The sequence below is a fragment of the Cuculus canorus genome, chromosome 4, assembly GCF_017976375.1.
Source record: "Cuculus canorus isolate bCucCan1 chromosome 4, bCucCan1.pri, whole genome shotgun sequence".
NCBI classification, from domain to species: Eukaryota; Metazoa; Chordata; class Aves; order Cuculiformes; family Cuculidae; genus Cuculus; species Cuculus canorus.
In genome coordinates, this window is record NC_071404.1 from 14,173,042 (window position 1) to 14,192,151 (window position 19,110).

Consider the following 19,110-nt stretch of genomic DNA (forward strand, 5'->3'; position numbering starts at 1 on the left):
CTGACCTTCCATGTGCCCGTGCAACATGGAAAGGGTGAGGATAAGAAACCTCCATGTCTCTCCCTTGAGACACTACCACGATTCCCACTATCCTTTCCACAGTGTCCTGATCCTTTCAGAGTAAATTTCTTCAGCTGTAGCAGGAGCTATAGTGGCAGTGCTCACCTTTCCTGCAAAGCAAGAGGGAAACAAAAGTTAGAAAATGGGTCCTAGCCCTCTTCCCTGGAGCAATGCAAGTGGCACACTGCCTTTCAGTAAAGATGGTAACTCAACAACCTATCTGTTAGAGGATTAAGCTATGGTTTAAAACTATTGAATATTTACACAGGCTTTTTATTACTGTAATTGGTTTTTGGTTGGTTGGTTGGTTGGGGTTTTTTTTAACTGAAAATACGCAGTGTTTTTACTTTGGCAATTTTTCCAAGTTTTTTTCTTCTTTGGAATCTGGTGTGAATTATGTTCATGGAATCTCCTTATAGTTGGAGATGCAATTAATCAATCCCTTAGAATCTGCTATCAAGTACTGTATGATAAAGAAGCATGATGACAGTAGTCACCTAAACCCCTATTATATTTACATTACATTAAGATTGAATCAGTATTTTCTTTTGCCCAGATCACAAGTACTATTGAAAAATAAGACCTTATTATTCTAAGCTCTTTTGGGGGTTTCTTTAGGTTCTAGTAAACTCAGCTGTCATCTTTCCATTCATGCTTTTTGGAACTAGCTCTGGTCTTTCATTACTGTCATTGTTGCATATGCTTTCTATTGTGCAATAATGTGATGGCAGATCCAAATGGGTGGAATGTAATCGAAGGGTTTTAGTGATTTGTTAGAAGTGCTATAGCTTTCTTTTGGTTGCTGGAAATTAGTTGAAATTAAGCAATATTTTCATTTTGAGATTTCCTTTATTTTGTTTAAAATTGAGCTTGTAGAGATGTCTAAGTCTTTTGGTGTGCTATACACCTTACCACACTTTGTGATAAATTTTTCTATTCGGTGGAGATCAGAAAGGACAGATGATATTTTGGTTAATGTAAATTTGAAAAGGTAACATTAAAGGGAAGTCACCAAACTATTGCCTTTGCAGTTTTATCCAGCCTTTTTACTAAGTCCTTGTTAGAGGTGCCAACACCTAAAAATGTTTAAAACCAGACACTGTGAAAAGTATGATGGCCAAGTTTAGGGATGCTCTATAAACATTCTATAAGCTCACCTCTTTTAAAATACTTTGAAATATTGTTACTTCAAAACATGTTTAGAGGTTCAAGTCTTACGCGTTATATACAAGCTTCCAGCTGTGCATGTCGTATTGCTGTGCTAGTGTGGAGGGCAGTTTTCTTTAACCCATCTTGCCAGAGGTGAATCTATCTCTGAGTAACATAACATAGCAAAGCCTATTTTATGAGACTTAACTGTAACTGGCCTCTTAAATGTTGTTCTTTATTTCAAGGCAAACTAGGTGGTTTACCAATGGTAATTTTGGTTCTTGTTATTCTGAAGGTAATAAACTTTAGAGAGAGATTGTGATGTCTGTGGATTTAGAGCTGGATGCCAACACTTATTTCTAAATGAGTGTTATCTGTCTAAAGCTCAGCAGTCTTTTCAATTTTTTGTTGTTGTTTTTGTTTTTCTGTTTTCGTTTTGTGTACAGGCTATTAAAAGAACTTATGGATTTAATAGCTGAGTCCACGTGCAAAAATACGGAAAATTTATATTAAGCAGCTTTAAATTGGTGCATTCTTTTCATAAATTTGTTTGCGTAGTACTTGAAACTGCAAAATATTTGAATTTTAAATTAGAGATTTTTTAAAAGGCATAGCTTCAAGCTGGAATGATTTGATAATCAAATAAGGACCAGCACATCATAAACACTGAAAAAAATCTAAACAGCATTTACACTCTCACACCAATCAAACACTGGAAAAAATACAAGTGCAATTACTGGCTGCTATGTGAACTGTTATCTACCAAATGGCTTTCTTACAGTACTGAGATCTTCGTCTCCATACTGCATGCTTTCAACAAACGTGGTTTGCATTTCACCCAGAAACACAGAATCTCGTTTTTAATGGCTATATGAAAAAGCTAAGTGTTTGACAATAAGTTCTCTATAATAAATAGGTGACAAGGAAAAAAAAAACTGTTCAAAGTTGGAAAACAAATAGAGATTTACAACCCTACATTGGTAAAATTAATTTTAAATTCATAAGTTGGAAATCCACAGATGGAGAAGAGATGAGTTTTGGAGAAAGGCAAGATGGTAGACTGAACTAAGAAAACATTGAACTGTGTAAGAGCTACATGTAGAAGAATGTATGTAGAAGAATGTAATACTCAGAGAAATAGTTGGAAGTAAATACTTGGAAATCGTGGCATCCTCCCAGGTGAAATAGAAGAATCTTAGCTACCAGGAAGCAAAAATGGCACAACCTCAGCCACTAGAGACAGATAAACAGATTCAAGGACACTGACCACCTGGACTACAAGAAAAGTTTTGAGTGAAGCATAGATTTAGAAAATAAAAGTTTAAAAGAATTGTTCAAGATAGTTAGAAAATTCAAAAATGTTAGGCTTTTCTTTCAAACAGGGAAAAGTGAATTGTTGTTTCAGAGCTGGAAAGGCATTATGAAGAAATACATAATTTTAATTATTTCTGGAATGTTAAGGCAAGCTGAAAGTATTCAGAGCACAATATCTAAAGATAACTTTCTCCTCCCTCGCATTTTCTTGAACATCATCTTTGTGTTAAAAGGACTACATAGAAAGCTGCAGAGAGACAAATCGTCTCCCATGGACACACTGAACTCTAACGTGAATGTACAGCTAATTAAGATGGCTATGATAATACATCAAATAAAGTGGAATTTACGATTGAAAAAAAATAACATAAAGCAAAGAATAATCAAGGCAGCACAAAGAAACCTGAGGAAAAGATTTTTCATAGCAACTGAATATCTCACTATTGAAGGTACAGGAATCGGCCTCAAAAGAAGGCAGTTTTTTCAGGTAATTTTTAGGCTCTGAAGTAAGACCAGAAATGTATTCTTCACAAAGAAACACCAGGCAAGATCATTTACCTGCTGAAGCAACTGAGGCACTCCACAAGATTAATTCAGTCTGACGCAGCAAACTGTGGCTCATGTTTGATACACTCATCTGAATAACCCTGTTTCCTTGTACAAAGCACAATTTAAATTGGAAACAAGGATCATGCAGAAGTCTGGAAACTTGATCCCTAAAAGAATGTGTTGCTGACAGTGTGTTGTTCAAATGGAACAAACATTTAAAGAATCTGTTTTCAAACAGAGATTTTTCATGTTTTAGTGAAAACTTTTAGTGGTATGGTGGCAGAATGTGGAAAATGATGTCTTCCCTGGAAAAGGAAGAGTTTTGGCATTACTGGACCATAACTGGAGATAAACAGAGCTTGAGATAACCAAAACAGGTGCTGATGAAGGAACAGAAATTGCGAAGTCTGATTCACTTGGCAAAGAAACACTCTTCTCATATACATAGTTTTGCTCATCACTGCTTTGAAGTAGCACAAACATGGGATGATCAGAGCATATGGCTGCAACAGTATGTGCACTGCAGAGACAGGAGATGGTCTTGTTACAAAGCAGAAAAGGTATGAGCAGTTTAATTTTCTTAATTTTTTAATGTGTTTTGTTTTGTCATAATTTGCATGTCACAATTTTCTCAAAGAAACTGGCTGATCTGGGTGACATTTTCCATGACATTCATGATGTTTTTATTCTGTGCTGAGCTAGAAGATTTTCTAGTTTTGGAAAACTGAGTATATCATTCCAGTCTTACTATGCATAGGGGCGCACTTTAAAACAATAAGTTGTAATAGAAATACGTGAGCAGAAATCAGTGTAATGATTTTGTCAGCTTATTTCCTGCCTGGTCCATCCTCACTGCTTTTATCTGTTGGCTACTTTCTGCAAAATATACAACTCAGAATTTTATTTTTTACAATTTGTGAGTTGGATGTTAGGCTGGGGCACAGTTGAAAGTGTCACCCAGATCATTAATTTCGCTTCCACTGTATATTATCAATGAACAGAGTAACAATGTACACTGTTACTATATATTCCTTTTGCAGTGGTATTCAGGGATGCCCATTGTCAGAGAGAGGGATGTCTGTTGACTTTACAAATAATAAATACAGAGAAAATTTAAGGTCTCAAGGAGCTCAAAATCAAAGATACTGTTTGATTTGGGAGATAATACAGGCCATGGTTATATTTACAGGTCTTAGGGATCAGTGGTCTCTGAGAAGACACTGGGTTTGGTAGATCTAGAGAAGATCACAAAGTGATTTGAATTTCATTGTCTGTATGGATTTATACAACATTTGTCTTGTCACACTTGTAGCTTTTAAGTGTCCTGGCTTCTCAAGGGCCTAAGGAACAACTGAATCTTTGCAACTCTATGTCCTTGTGTGGCTGACATAAGGCCAGTGAGTGATACAGTGGGCCAAAAAATAATTTTATGTAATTCACCGTGTGTTCGAATAGTGTGTATCAAAACATGGGGCAGGAAGAGAAGAACTGTTTGTTTATTCTTTTTGCAGTGATTTTATGCTTTTCAGTGTCAAAAAAAAAAATTACTTATGTCTTAGTCTTTGCTCTGTAGGTTCAGCATACTAAAAAGAAAAAAAAAGTAATTACATTGTTTCCTAGAGAATAGGTCCAAGCCCAGTGGTTGAATTCCAGTTATAGATCTAGTCATGGTTTCATAACCTGTTAGATATGAAGCAGGCTTTTAAGCAAAATACTGAATGCAGAATTCCAAAATACCAGTTAAATATACTGAATGTTTCTCTGAAATAGTCATATATTATCTTTTGAATAGAAAACATTCTTTTTTAATCTTATGTCTTGAAACAATAAAAATATATGATACATTTATCCAAAATTAGTATCTTTTTTTGTGATAAACATGCTCAATTTTATGAACTGCTCTATTTAGCAGGTAATTATCTTCTATTCAGAACTTTGATGCCTAATTCCTTCATGAATTAGACTACTTTAATCTTTTCTGGGGATTTCACGTTGTGAACTGCAGCTCCTTTCATATATGCTGAGTTACTTTGGGGCTAGTGAAATGAGACTGTCTCATAAATAATAAATGTGCTCAGAATTACTAAGGACTGTTCATTTGATCATCAGAGGCTTATTCTCTTATTGCAGGCTTAGACTGCAGTACATTTAGAACCTAAGAATTTGGTGGGTTTTTTTCATAATGGATCTTTCATCTGGGAAAGAACAAGAATTTTGTTACTGTATTAAAATACCCAGTAATGAAGGATTTGATAGCCTGAATTTAAATGTTCGAATTGATACTTCCTGGATTTTCCAGGAATTAGAAGATGCAAGCAGACCTGATGGACAAGTAAACAGTGCTGGAGAAGAGAATTTGAACCTCAGAATAAAAGAACTGGAAAACTCAGAGCAAAAACTGAAAGGTACTCTAGAGTTGGATTCTTTCCTAAGAAACAGGTAAATAAAAGGGCTTTTTGCATTCAGAATAAATGTCATGTGACAAATGAATGCTTCCCTTTGCCCTATGTACTGGCTGTCAAATGATACATGCAAAACGAACAAAAAGGAAGACTTCCTGTGTTTTTTGGGGTGGCTGATAAGATGCACGTGTAAGTGTTTTGTGTAGCTGTCAGAACAGAAATCTAATACTCAGTTTTGGGGTTTTATTTAAATCAGATTCACAGAATGGTCTAAAATCTTGTAATTTACTATTTAATTTAATACTTAATATATAATTTAATTTAAATCAAATGACTAGACAGTTTTTCAGGATATAGAATTCTTTAAAAAAAATATTTTAATTCTTAAAAATTTTCCTTGTAAAATATACCCCATTCCTTTAAACCTAAAGTTAGTTTGGAATTTTGAGTTGCAAAAAAAGTTCCTTGTTTTGCATGTTAATGCTAGTCATTACAGTAGCTAAAGGTGCCATTACGCATAAATTATGTGGTTGACTAGAATAAAAAGATCAAGTTTTTAATGGTCAGCAACTGCACTGTTCTAAACAGAGCCAAATAATGAAAAGGATAGAAAACAAATGGCTTTCAAAAGAATTGTTCATATCATTTCTTATTCGCTTTGATTCTTCAAGGAGTTTGGCCAGAAATTATTTAATAATGGGCTTTTTGTCAAAATAATACTACTAATGCTAATGCTAATGCTAATACTAATACTAATACTAATACCAATACCAATACCGATACTAATACTAATACTACTACTAATAATAATCTGGTTTTGAAATAGAAGGTTTTCTAGGGATAGGCTTGTTTCAGCAAAGATTTCAGAAGATGGGAAGAGTTTTAATTAAAATGTAAACAAAGTATGAGAGAACAGTTCAAAGAGAGGAGATGACCTGCTGAAACTTGCCTGGGATATAGGAAGCCTATTTTCAGGGATCTTGAGTAGCCACTAGAAAGAAAAGTGACCCCATGCCTAAATTTCTTGTGGCTGAAACACATACATATGAGACGAGATACAATGTGGAACGCAGAACTACTGAAAAGGAACAGAGAAGCAGAGTCAGTTTTGGGCTGATACGGCCCCCTTTCCTTTGATATCAGTATTAGACTGCACTGTGCAGAGCCTGCGGTGGGGAGGACCTTGTAAGGTTCACCTTCATACATGAATACTGATTTAATAATGTGTATTCTACCTTAATCATGTTACTTATGAAATAGGCTTGTATGTGAGATTTTTGAATGCAGGTATGATACTTTTGCTGGGATGGAGCTAGCAGTTTGGCAGGTAGGAGCAGTAAGACGTAGGTGGAAGATAGAAATGAGCAGGGGAGCCAAGTGGAAGACTGTTGAAAGTTGAATGAAGAAATTCAAGGAAGAAGCACAATCCTGAGAGGTGCAAGGGGTAATGTGTTCATCTCTGAGATGAGAGAAAAGGAGGTATTAGTACCTGCCACAGGAGACGAGAGACTGGTAAACAAAATTCCCTAACAAGAAGAAGATGTTTTGGAGTTCAAAACTTTATAAAGTACTGCGAAAATTTTAATGCATAAGCTCAAAAGTGAAGGATAACTTTAAGGAAAACACGAAGCTTGTTTTCATAAGATTATTTTAGATGTTCCTTCTGTGTATAGTAATCACATCACATCATTTTACACTACTATTTTAATAGCAACAGGTACAGAAAAACTGTGTTTTGTCAAAATCCAGCTTTGTATACACAGTAGTTATGCATTATAGTTTTCAGTACCCACTGTGAGATGTTACAAATAAGATGTTTTGCCTTCAGTCAGTAAAACGTGGTTATCATAAGTCACCTATAATCTTAATTTTGATGGGAAGCATTTGCATTTACCATCATCATAAAATTTGAATTTGCTAACCGTGAACTTAGCAAAATCCTAAGATCAGAAACATGTAGAGACCAAAGAATTGTGGTTATCTTTATGGTAAGTTCTTATTTTGTATACTGCACCAAGCTTCAGTAGCCATTAATCTTGCAAATGTGCTTGCTTATGGTTTTCATATTAAGTCATCAAGAGACAAAATGAACATTGCCTTTAACAGTTTTGAGAGTCTCCGGCATGATGTGGAAACCCCTGACTATTGTTAAGAATTATTTGTTATTAGGGATCAACTATTTGTTACTATTTTATTGTTGGGAGAAAAATGGAAAAATAAGGATAAATTGATGCATTGCTGATGACTGCTTATCCATCTGGAACTGTGCTGTGTGGTATTTAGCAAAGATCTTCATTCTCAATATCACAGGATGAAAGAGCTGGAGCTGTCACACAGAACAATTCTTGTGATGATTGATCAACTAAATGGGAAGCTGCAGCGAGTTGAAAATGCAAATTTGCGTGTTAAAGGGAAACTGCAAGACATTCAGGAGGACCTGGTCAACTTGGTGAGGAGGATATTGTTTCAAGTGACCTAGTTTAGCTTCTCTTTGCAGTAATAATTTATAAGTCAATCTCATCTCCAGTGACCTGTCTGTTTTTAAGCAATAAATCATCTTGGCCTTTCTCTTTTATAAAATGGAATTAGAAGGAATTGGGAGAAGTTTTTGGTCTTTTTCTCCCACTTTGTATTCCTCTAATGTTTTTGATAGGTCTGCCATTGCTCCTCTCATTGAGACCTTTAATCTTTGGAATATATGGCTGCCACTCCCTTCTTTCTCCCCAGATCCCACTCAGCATAGTCCTTTTCCATAAGTCAGACTTTATCTTTCTGGACCAATAATAAAGGTGAGGCTTTTTTCATTCCCTGCCAGGTGTGGTAAAACAGCATAACACAGCTTTGACAGCCTGTTTTCTGTATAAAATGCAGCTGCTCATCCCATCATCTGACTCTTGAGTTGCTCACACATTTTCAAGTGGGGCCCCACTTGCTTTGTAACCACTTTAAGCTTCCTGCTTAGCTTTGTGTCCTCTTCCAACTTTTCCAGACTGATCTGGGTCTTGGCTTCTTTCCTGTGATGCACTGCCATGTGGGCCACCACTGCAGTGTCCTGACAGTGCAGGTCCTCCTCCTCAGAGTGCCCCTCACTGGAGCAAGATGACCTGCTCCCTTATTGTCAAGAAAGTCCCACTGCCAATTTCATGCTCTTGTGACTCCCTCCCCTCCACATCTACCATGAAATTTTCAGGTTTGGAGTTGAAAATCTTCAGTTCTCCTAAGTACTTCTTCATGTGATGTTTTTAATCAGGAAGGTCGGCTGTTGGCTGATAACGCTTACAACAGGGATCTTTACGAAGTTTGCACAACTCATTGGGTAGATCCATGAAAACAGAGAAGGAATGAAAGTTATTCAGGGATGGTCTACAGTGAAACAAGGTCTTTTCATTCTGTTTATCATAAGATACACTTTCATTGTCTTAGCATTTTAAGTCAAAGTTGGATAATCTGACAGGACACTAGTATCGTGTAGTACAACTCATGAATATGAACAATAGTCTTTGCTTTTTTAATTAAAGTGAAATGTATTTTTCAAGACTCAGAAAGATTAGACATACATTTATTCCCATCAGCAGTTAATCAAACAAAATATTATCCTTCATCTACCTGACTTTGCATAACATTTCAGTCTAGCATTCCTTCTGTCCTGTCCTTTCTGGTGAACTTCTGGACAGGAAAGTACTGAATATCAAAAAGATTGACAAAAAGAAGTGCTTGAAGAAATACAGCAGTGTCTCTGTGCCTCCAGTCTTGCTTAAAAGTTGCCACAATGACACTATGATACTGGTGGCTCTTACTGTGCTCAAAACAAGAGCCACATACGGATCTTGAAAGCCTCCTCTGTCTTTCATTGGCACCTTTCACCTCTATATGCTTCTGTGTTCAAACACACTTTGGTGCAAATGAAAATACCAAAGTCTGTCTCAAACTCACTTGAAAGGCATCTGATCCTTTCCCGTTTTCCAGGGGGTTCATAAAAGAAGCTGACAGATGACAGGTATGGTGAAGGGTAAAGGGTAAAATCTTAGTCTCTGAAAACCACGTTTTGTTTTCTATAATAGAATTACAGTTTCTCTGCTTGCAACCTCAGTACAGTAACACTGCAACTGTCAGTGTTAAAGATATGTTACTGATTTGTTACTGTTCAGAGCTGGTTGTAGGAATTTCAGTTCAAAGATTTCTTTTTATTTATTATGTACTGCAGAACATGCCAAAAAAAGTGTCTGAAAACTTCCTGTAGTTTATGTTGTAGTAGATATGGGCAAGTTTGTGTTTTGTTTGTTTTTTTATCCTACTGACATGTTTCAGTGATGGCTGAAATGACAAAACAATAAGTCAGTTTTGTTCTAAATGCAGAATTTTAATGTCTTAAAAAAAAAAAATCTACTTACGCCGTTCTGGAATTTTCAGAACATAAGGGCAGATTTTTTGCAAAAGTAAGAGAAGTTGTAGAGGAAGAAGAGATTTAGTATTAGGATGTTAACCATACAACTTACTGAAATTGCAGGTTGAAAACCTAGAAAAGTCAGAGAGGAGGAAAAAGGAAAAATTACATTGGCTTCAGGAGCAGCTGAAGACAAAAGGAGATGAAATAAAAAGCCAGTCAGAGTATTTTGAGCACTACAAACAAAGGCAGAGGCAACAGACAGCAGCATTGAGACAAAGGGAATGTTCCCTTCAGAGTGAGGTATCTAGGCTGGAAAAGCAAGTCCTAGATCTTAATGCCCATATTGCTCTTTTGACATCCAAGTTAGAAGAGGGAATGGTGCAGTATCTCCAAGGGAAGCTGGAATCAGCATTCAGTGGGACTGGGGTCTCTAAATGCTGTGATGTGGAAGTAACGGAATTGAAAACTTGCATTGAAAATATGGAGCAGGACGTGAAAAGCCACCTTGATGCATTTCAGCAAAATCTGAAGTTGTTAAGGGAAAAAGAGGAGGACAAAAGAAGAAAACAGGCAGACCTGCTGACTGAACTCCAATGCTCCCAGGACAGTGAAGACTTTCTCAGAAGAAAATTGGAAGAATCTTGCCATCATGTTTATAATCTGAAATTATCTGAAATCAAACTACAGGAAAAAGTGGAAGACCTTTTGAATGAAAATAGGGCTTTAAAAGATCAAGGTAGGGCGAGATTGAAAAAGAAGAAAAGAAAGGACTCGAAACATACAGTATTGCAGATTGGAGACAACAGTGTTGACACGGTAAGTTAAAGCAAGGCTTTCACCTTTATATCACCCTACATTACAATTGTCATTAGGTGTGAAATCATAAGACTTTTTCTTTCCTGCATTTCTTCCTTTATCTCTGTTGGTGCATTAGTACTTCACAGTGCCTAATTCACACTCACTGGAATCAGTAGCAGGAGCTTCATTGCATCAATGTTTTATTAGATGTGCATTGAGGGCACTTCACCAGTCTTCTTTCCTGAAGTTTTAAGTGATGTGCCCAAGGCCAAAGGCCTCAGTTGTCACTAGAAGTAGAGCCCAGAAGAACTTCTGAGACCTCTGTCTCGTGGACACCATTCAGTAGAGGAGTACACATATGGTTGGGTGAGTTTTCACATGTTATTCATGGCTAAAGGCTGAAGTAAAAAGCACGGCTGACAATAAATCTTGTCTATGAGATTTTTTTTGGATAATGGTAAATGAGGGACTGGATACAGTATTCATGACTGGGAGTGAGTTGAGATATTGAATGGTTTGTAGCTCCGTAGCATTGTGATATGCCCTGAATACACTGAATAGGACTTGTTTGCTTCAAGCACTTCACTCCAGCACTGTATGGGAAAGCTCTGTATGTGCTTTAATATGGTATTCAGCTTCTGCCAATTCATTTTGCTGACAGAGAACAATTCTTTTCACAGAGGGGATTCAAACAAAGTTTTATTCTTTATTCACTGAGGTGAAGGGTATTTTTATTCTGAGGATTTGTTAAATAAAGTGAAATCAGCTAAGCCTTACATTCAGCTACCCCATTCAAATTGTGACCTGGTATCCCAAGAACACTCCTGATTTTAACTGCAGTTAACTGAGAGGTAATGAGCATGAACAAAGTCTCTTTAATATAGAAGGACAGTTAGACTATGAGTACTTCCAGAATTTGAAGAGGGTAGAGAGGATATTTCATCCATCAAAACCTGGAAGAGATAAAGACTAAGTTTTTAGCCTGGTAGTTGAACACACCTTTGCTGGCATGGTGATTTTGTACTAGTAGTGGCTCTACATTCCCAAAGAAGTCAGCTCAAGGAGGTTGTCTTTGTCTAAGAGAGAGAGTGGTGAGATCATCCTGCAGTAACCAGCAGCACCTGGGTAACCTTTGTGAAGAGCTCAGAAACTGTGCCTCACCACGTGTAGCTGCTCTGAGGTAGCAGAAGGACTAACTGCTGTTGCTTATTTTTATACGTAGCCTGAACCATTGCTAGTTACATTAACTAGTGAGTTCACTTTTTCTTGGGAATGAAAAATAAGTTTTGAAAATATCTGAAGATATTTCTTGAGGGACTTGCACTGAGTTGTACACGGGTACAACAACGAGTTGCACTAAAATCCTCACAGTGGGGAGAGGGCTTTCTGAGCCAGCAAAGAAGCAGTGAAGAATTATTACTGGTGTGAGAAAGCTGAGTTATTTGAAAGTGTGAAAGCAAGATATATCAACTAGTTGCCTGAGAGTCATCTGAAAAGTCTTTGAGAAACAGGATCAAACATCTTTCGTTCTGTGCTGTAAGCTAATGAAAGGTTATTTTTCCCTCTACACTAAGTCTTTTAATGATTTCTGTTCTAAGTATCAATTTACAGCTGTGTTGTCATTGGTCACTTAGTCTCAATTACCCAGTCTTTGGTATAAATTAACAGGCCACAATTTGTGTTAAGCCAGTTTAGTTGGTTTGCTGCACAGTATGTTGTGTTCCTTAAACGCTGTTTGTAGCATCATCAGCATCAAATCTTGTGTCTTCTGCATTTCTGATTGTTTTCTTCTTTTCTTTTGATACTGCTACTGACTGTATTTTTCTAATAGAATATGTCTTGAGAAAGCAGGGAAAAAAACTTTAAATATCTATGATAAAAGGAGGAGGGAGACATCTGGTGTTGTACTGTAAAACTGAAGAGGGCATTTCCCCCTTATCTTGTGTTTTGTTAGCACCTACTGAAATACAATTTCCTGATCTTATTACCTTGATCTTGTAGTATCCAAGCCAAAATAGTCACAAGAAAAATCCTATTAGAGGCTCATCATACTCCATCAACACCTATAAAAATGAGAAACTGTGTGCAATACAGGAAAGGTTTTCATGGTGTTACTTTTCTGGAAAGCTGCTTTTGTATATTTGTTTTTCCAGTGAGAGAGCAAATGGGATAGTTTGCTATTTCTCAGCCAGGAAAAGAGTAGTTTGTGAAGACAGGCCTATCAGGCTGCTGTGAAATACACAATGGCATGAAATGCCTCATTAAGTACCATATCATTCAAATGCCAAGGACGTCAGTTATTCTTGAAAAGTAGCTTTAATCATTATTGCATCTTCATGCAGATAAGATTAGTTGTTTTGTTCTGTTACTGCATCTCATGGAGGGGTGTAGTCATGTAAATCTTGTTGGAAATTTGAATCTCCAGAATAGGTATCAGGATCCTGTCTGCAATATTCCAGTTGCAGCCTATGCCTAAATAAAATATGCATAAAATAGCAGCTGGTACCATATAGATGTGTCTTCATTTGTCAGGCAGTTTCTAGATGTGAAAGTTAGGGGTCTCTTCAGGGTCTTGATGGAGGAAAAGTATGAAACACCGAGCGATGCACCTTTCTACAGCTTTCACATGACAGTTGAGGTTTTAATTTCATGGTATGATGTTCCTGGTGTTCAAGCATTATATCTTCTACATCATTTTGTGTAACTTATTTTTGACAGAACCCACATATCAAAAGTATTGATGAAAAAATAAGGGCAAACTTGCAGGAAAGGAATGGGTGTCTTTCAAGGAAATAACATTACCTTTAATATTACTGAGAAAATGAAGGAAGAAATCTTGAAATTATTGTGGTTTCCACACAAGTCATGCCACCAAGTCAAGACCTTGTAATAGAGCACTATAACGTGGCAGCTGAATTCTGCTGGCATTTGATGATGCAGAGCAATGCAGGAAGACAAAAATGACTCTGTTGACTTGTTTTCTGTGTGGTAGCTCTTTTGGCTACAGCCTTAATTATGCATTTTGTGGAGGAAAACAAACCCAAGTATTCTATTCACTAAAAATGAGCACAGTGCACATAAAATGTGACCTGCTGTGTATCAAGCAATAAAAGTATCTGCTTTGCATTTGAAATTATCACAATTACCAAATTAAACTAAGGAGTCAAAATAAATGTCAACAACAGAATATGACATTTATAATTAAATTGTCAATGGAAAAGAAGATTTTATGCTAAAACATTCATTCTACTTTTTATAAAGAGTTCTTCTAATTTAGGAACAGTTGTCTTTATGTCCTGCGCAGTGCTGGGCACTAAATGGTCACATTCCCTAATTGGTTAGACTTCCTTTTGTCTTTGTTCATGAGAATATAATTTAGTCTCTGCCCTGATAGTATTGTTTCTGTGATCTGATATATTAAATGTTTATTACTCAGATTTTCTTCCTTAACTCTTTGTGATGCATGAAGGAAACATTAAGGGGAAGTCTAAAACCATAACATTTACTGGAAAATGTTTTAATGAGAAAATTGCATGATATAACAGCAGTAGTGGGTCTTTGGAATGTAAAACAACAAAGGAAATTTCTGTGTCTGTTTTTCGTATCATAATCACTATATATTTATAATCTTCCTTTTTATTTTCCACCTCCTTTTCCCATTAAGAATGGAGAACTAGTCCAGGATGATGTTCAGAATCTGAAATGGGGAGCAGTCTTGGATCCACTCACAAGCAGAGCTACTCAAACTCCAGTTGTGTTGCCATGTGCTAAAGAGTCTGGTATGAAAAAAAAATGGAATTTTTCCTTTCATTTCTGTGCAGTAAAAGTGAAGATGATTTAATTCATGTGGCATGCATGACTTAGAAGGTGAAAGACCTTCTAAAAACCTCCTAATCTGCAAACTATATCTTGAGAAGGTAAAGGAATAAACTATTCACCGATAGTATCATTTACATACAGGCTTTCTCAATAAATCCTAGAATTTTCAAGAAATTACAAAAATGAAGAATAAGGGGGTGATTCCCATGGCCTGGCTGAAGTATAGAGTTTGGGAATGCTGACCAGCAGTCAAATTTGCGTTTTAGTCTAAACATAGGATGAAAGCTTTCTTCTTGGCAAGTAGTATCAGGTAAATTCTTTCAACTGAAATGAACAGAAATTTTATGGCAAGTTTCAGTGTATGCAAATGCAGACCTGTACTGATTAGTTTTAACCTCTAATTTTAACCCGCAAGTTTTCGTCTACCTGAGATTTATTTTCATATTTAAATGCTTAGAGAACTGTGGGAGAAAAAAAAAAACAATCCCCTCCAAATATACCTTATTTTAGAGCTTAATATTTATATTTTCTTGTGAAGCATGTTTACTTATTTAATGCTTATCTCTGCATTATTGATGATGCACACTTCTGACAGAGAAGGTAGTTTTGAGCATGCTATGGCTAAAATACCTTTCATTCAAAAAATCTAGTCAGAGGGTTTAGGGATTGTTTTTCATTTAACTGTCTGGGAGTGGCATTTGCAGTTGTCCAGTGCTTTACCATAGCAGAAACACCAGGATGTAGCTGTGATGGGCTGAAGCGGATGGAGGAGCTAACAGATAAACTTCTACCAATTCTGGAACACAAATCTGGTGCCTTTGCAAAAATTGCGGGTCTAGCTGAGATTGAGCAGGTGAGAAGAAAAGTTACTGCTATTCTTGTTACTTTTGTCAGCACAGCAAGTCTGTGAATTATGAGATAAAATGAAGAGGTGGTATATTTAAATAAATATAAAAGTAGGTTTAAGTCATATCTACTAAAGAAGTTATTCAAGATGAATACAGATGTGTCCTAAGAAAATGATTGACTTATTTGTACCTTATTTGTATCATAGAATCATAGAATCACCAGGTTGGAAAGGACCCACCAGGTCATTGAGTCCAACCATTCCTAACATTCCCTAAATCATGCCCCTAAACACTTCATCCATGTTCCTTAAACACCTCCAGGAAAGGTTATTTGCAATATTTTTCTCATCTGTCTATACTCAAATATTTTATGGATGAACTGAAAAATAAATTATGATTTGCAACATGGAATAATATGTCTTGACTTATATTTTTCAGTTTGAAACATTTCTCTTTTACTATTAGCAGGTCGTTATTGGAACAAAAAGGACAAGTGTTCTAGAAGATATTTTCATTTTGGTTAGATGTACCCCAAGTCATCCCGCAGCAGAACTGCTTCCCCCTTGCTCTGAGAAGTTAACTAAGTATGAGACAAGTAAGGAAACCACAGATGAAACAAACTCTTCTCTCTTGAATAAACAAGCTATAAATCTACTAGCAAAGACATTCCCTGTTTCTATGGTTGAAGTTTTGATGAGGAATAAGCCTCAGCTTACCCTGTTAGAACCTGAAGGCTACCACTTATTAGCTGTCACCACTGTGAAGGAAGTGGGTGACTCTGAGGCAAATACCAGTCGCCACTCTGATGACTTCTGTCTTGTTGCACAAGGGGGAATTTCTGACAAAGCTTCTGTGCTTTCTTGTGGAAAGATGCCTTGCACTGTGACTGAAAATATTACATCATCTCTAGAAAAATGCAACATGGAAATACATTGGGAAAACAATAAAAACCTGCCAAAAAGCATGAGTGAATATAAATGTCTGGATAAAGTTGTTGATGATGGAAAGTATCATCAGAAAACCTTTAGAGGGCGACCTTATAGAGAAGAAATACAGAATGAGAAAGCCCAACTGCAGGAAGTGACCAATATTCCTGAGGAAAGTTCTAAAGCTTTAAATATAACTAAATTGATCATGCCTGTTAAACAAAGAATGAAAGCCACAGACAGCCTAGGTAGCCCACAGGAGGTCCAAAATTTATCCGTTGGTTTTAAAGATTTAAAGAAGCATTGTGAAGGGAACCCTGAACTAATGGAGCGACATGGGAACCACTTAGAAATCTGCATCTCTGATGTGATTAGGGTACATAATGGAGAAGACGTAATCAAAATGGAGGAGAAAGGAGAGCAAGCTCAGAAACCAATTCGTCAAACAAAACCTTCCAACAATATTGGCCTGAAAGAAAAGAAAGACCAGACCCTGAAACTGCATGAACCAAACAATCATTCCTCTTGTCAAAAGACAGCAGCTGAAAACACGCACGATGCATACTCTCATAAATTTTTTTGGTCAGAGGAAAGGACGAATTGGCTAAATATATTGTCTCCTGTGCAGGAGAGGGTTGTGTGCTTGAGCAAACTATTCCTGCCAGGGACCAATTTTTATAAGTGTTTCTGTCATCTGTTACAACTGGAAGCTGGTAATGAACTTAATGAGAAAATATATGCACTGGAAAAAGCGATGACTTTGTATCCTCAGAGGATATTTCTACTGACACAAGAGAATAAAAAATACCCCAAAAACCTCTGTATATTACAACAGGAGAACGAGAGAGATGCTCAGATGATGTGTGGACTGGAAGAGGAGATGGATGCATTTTTTCAATATGCTTTAACAGTAGATAAAGCTAAAATTTTTTCATTCCAAAACTTACTGAATGAGAAGGAAGTTGCCGGTGGATGTTATAATAACTTCTCAGAAGAAAACACCATGAGCCCAGGAACATTTTTTGTTGAAACCTTCTCTAAGAACTTCTCATGCATCAAAGAGAAAAATGGGAATTCTGAAAAGGACTCACTGACAATTGCATCAAATAAACTTCCCAGGAGACATTTATCCCTGGATGGAAGGAAAATGAGATATTTCCAGCTGCTTTCAGACCTGCAAGAAGAAAGAAGCAGATGCCTCAAAGAAATAGCTAAATTATTACAAGAAAAGAAAAACTATGTAGCAAAATATAATGAATTAATACAAGAGAGAGAGAAAAATTTACAAAAAATATCTCTTCTGGAAGTTGAAAAAGAAACTTTATCGGGGTGTTTGGCAGAGGTAAAGTGTGAACGAGACAAATATAAGACCTTGGTTTCAGAACTTCAAGAGTGCAAAACCAGCTGTTATCAATCTATTTCTGATTTACAGGAGAAAAAATGTAAACTGAAAAGAGGAATAAAAATGGAAGAAACTTCAGAACAGCTTGATGAATTTCAGAAAGCAAATACAAACTTTATTTTAGAAAATAGCAACTGGAAAGGATTAATGTCTTCATTGGGTTTCACCTCTGAAGAACTGAGGAAAGATGAAAGTTTGAGAACAAAGGAAAAGATAGTAAAACTGAAAGAAGAAAGTCAACAAAGAGGCCTTAAGCCAAAGAATGTTGAAAAAGCATGTAGTTTAACTCAGACCGAAGAAGCAGGTGTTCTGGTTATCAACCCCTCAAACTATTTCGCTGGAAAAGAGGTAAATAAAACAATGATAATATTATCAAGCAGGATTTCCTTAATAAAGGCGGAGGTATGGATACTATTTGGAGGACAAATCTAAATTAATTTTATAATATAGAAAATGTTGTAACCTGCCATGTGCTGGAGATCTGAGGTGCTAAAGTTAACTTTGAAACAGAAGGCAAAATACCAGAGATTTTTTTTCTCTGAAGGTTGTTTAGAGCATTCTAAAGTGATACAGCAAGCTACAAAGTTAAAAATACTTAAAAGAGTGCATTGCTCAGGCATTTAAAAAGTTATTTAGCTTCTTGCAAGAGCAAATACTGTTGGTAGAGCGGATTAATTTCCCAAAACTTTTATTATAATGGTAAAATGTTCAGTGTTGTGAAACAATCATATGTTGTTGAAAAGTTTGCACATGTTCACTTACTAACTTTTATTCTGATAGGGTCTATTTTTGTTTACTGTTTCAGTTTTTATGAAACACATGCCAAAAAAAGTAGTGGATTTCTTGTCCACATTTTTCCACTGTAGTCATTAATCTTACAGCACGGTGAATTTCTATGGAGCTTTCTATGTTCTTGTAAAAACAGAATTATTACTTCAGTTGCAAATAATCAACTGAAAGGGAAAGATTTATCACCAATGTCTTGGGTTTATACAACTGTTTTTAGTAGTCAGATAGAAGTAAACCATATATTGTTCTGTAAAAACCTGAGTGCCATTTTTTATGAGTGAAAAAAGTCACATCTTCCTGTTGCGTACCTAGGGTGGCACATTTGAAAGCTACAGCATGATGAAAAAGCAAGTTGAAAAGGCAAAAGAGGAACTAAAAATACAGCAAAAGGAATTAGAAAAATCAAAAAAAGAGGTAACCTCCTACTCTGATGTAATTCTGAAGAGCAAATTTGTTTTGTTTCTTGTTTTGTTATATGGCTGTTCTTCTTTCTCTCAGGATTTAGCACTTTTACAAAACAGGGAATTCTCTGATCTGTAGAACCAAATTGTACCTCTGTGATCATTCAGTTAAGTAATAAATTGTGTAGTCATTTGTGGTTGGCTAGAACTTCAAGTAAAACTGCATTCCTCCAGCACACTTGGACAGAAGATGAGTGCTTGATACA

General features: G+C 36.3%; 2 protein-coding genes across 13 annotated transcripts in view; both read left to right on the top strand.

The window, feature by feature from the left end:
• JAKMIP1 (janus kinase and microtubule interacting protein 1) overlaps positions 1-1,819 on the top strand; it is a 148,891-nt gene extending 147,072 nt beyond the window's left edge. The window contains exon 24 of one of the 2 annotated variants that reach the window (XM_054066456.1): positions 1,656-1,819. In XM_054066456.1, the coding sequence (XP_053922431.1) occupies positions 1,656-1,688 (33 nt within the window). In that variant the 3' untranslated portion in view covers positions 1,689-1,819. The remainder of the gene's footprint in view (positions 1-1,655) is intronic. The other variant, XM_054066457.1, reaches the window with a different exon arrangement.
• A 1,476-nt stretch (positions 1,820-3,295) lies between these two features.
• The window catches only part of C4H4orf50 (chromosome 4 C4orf50 homolog), a 78,834-nt gene continuing 63,019 nt past the window's right edge, over positions 3,296-19,110 (top strand). For 3 of the 11 annotated variants that reach the window (XM_054066445.1, XM_054066446.1, XM_054066447.1), the window contains exons 1-8: positions 3,296-3,632; positions 5,372-5,511; positions 7,785-7,923; positions 9,982-10,677; positions 14,324-14,438; positions 15,171-15,331; positions 15,792-18,002; positions 18,756-18,857. In XM_054066445.1, coding sequence (XP_053922420.1) covers positions 3,456-3,632; positions 5,372-5,511; positions 7,785-7,923; positions 9,982-10,677; positions 14,324-14,438; positions 15,171-15,331; positions 15,792-18,002; positions 18,756-18,857 — 3,741 coding nt within the window. In that variant the 5' untranslated portion in view covers positions 3,296-3,455. The remainder of the gene's footprint in view (positions 3,633-5,371; positions 5,512-7,784; positions 7,924-9,981; positions 10,678-14,323; positions 14,439-15,170; positions 15,332-15,791; positions 18,003-18,755; positions 18,858-19,110) is intronic. The other 8 variants (XM_054066448.1, XM_054066449.1, XM_054066450.1 and 5 more) reach the window with 8 other exon arrangements.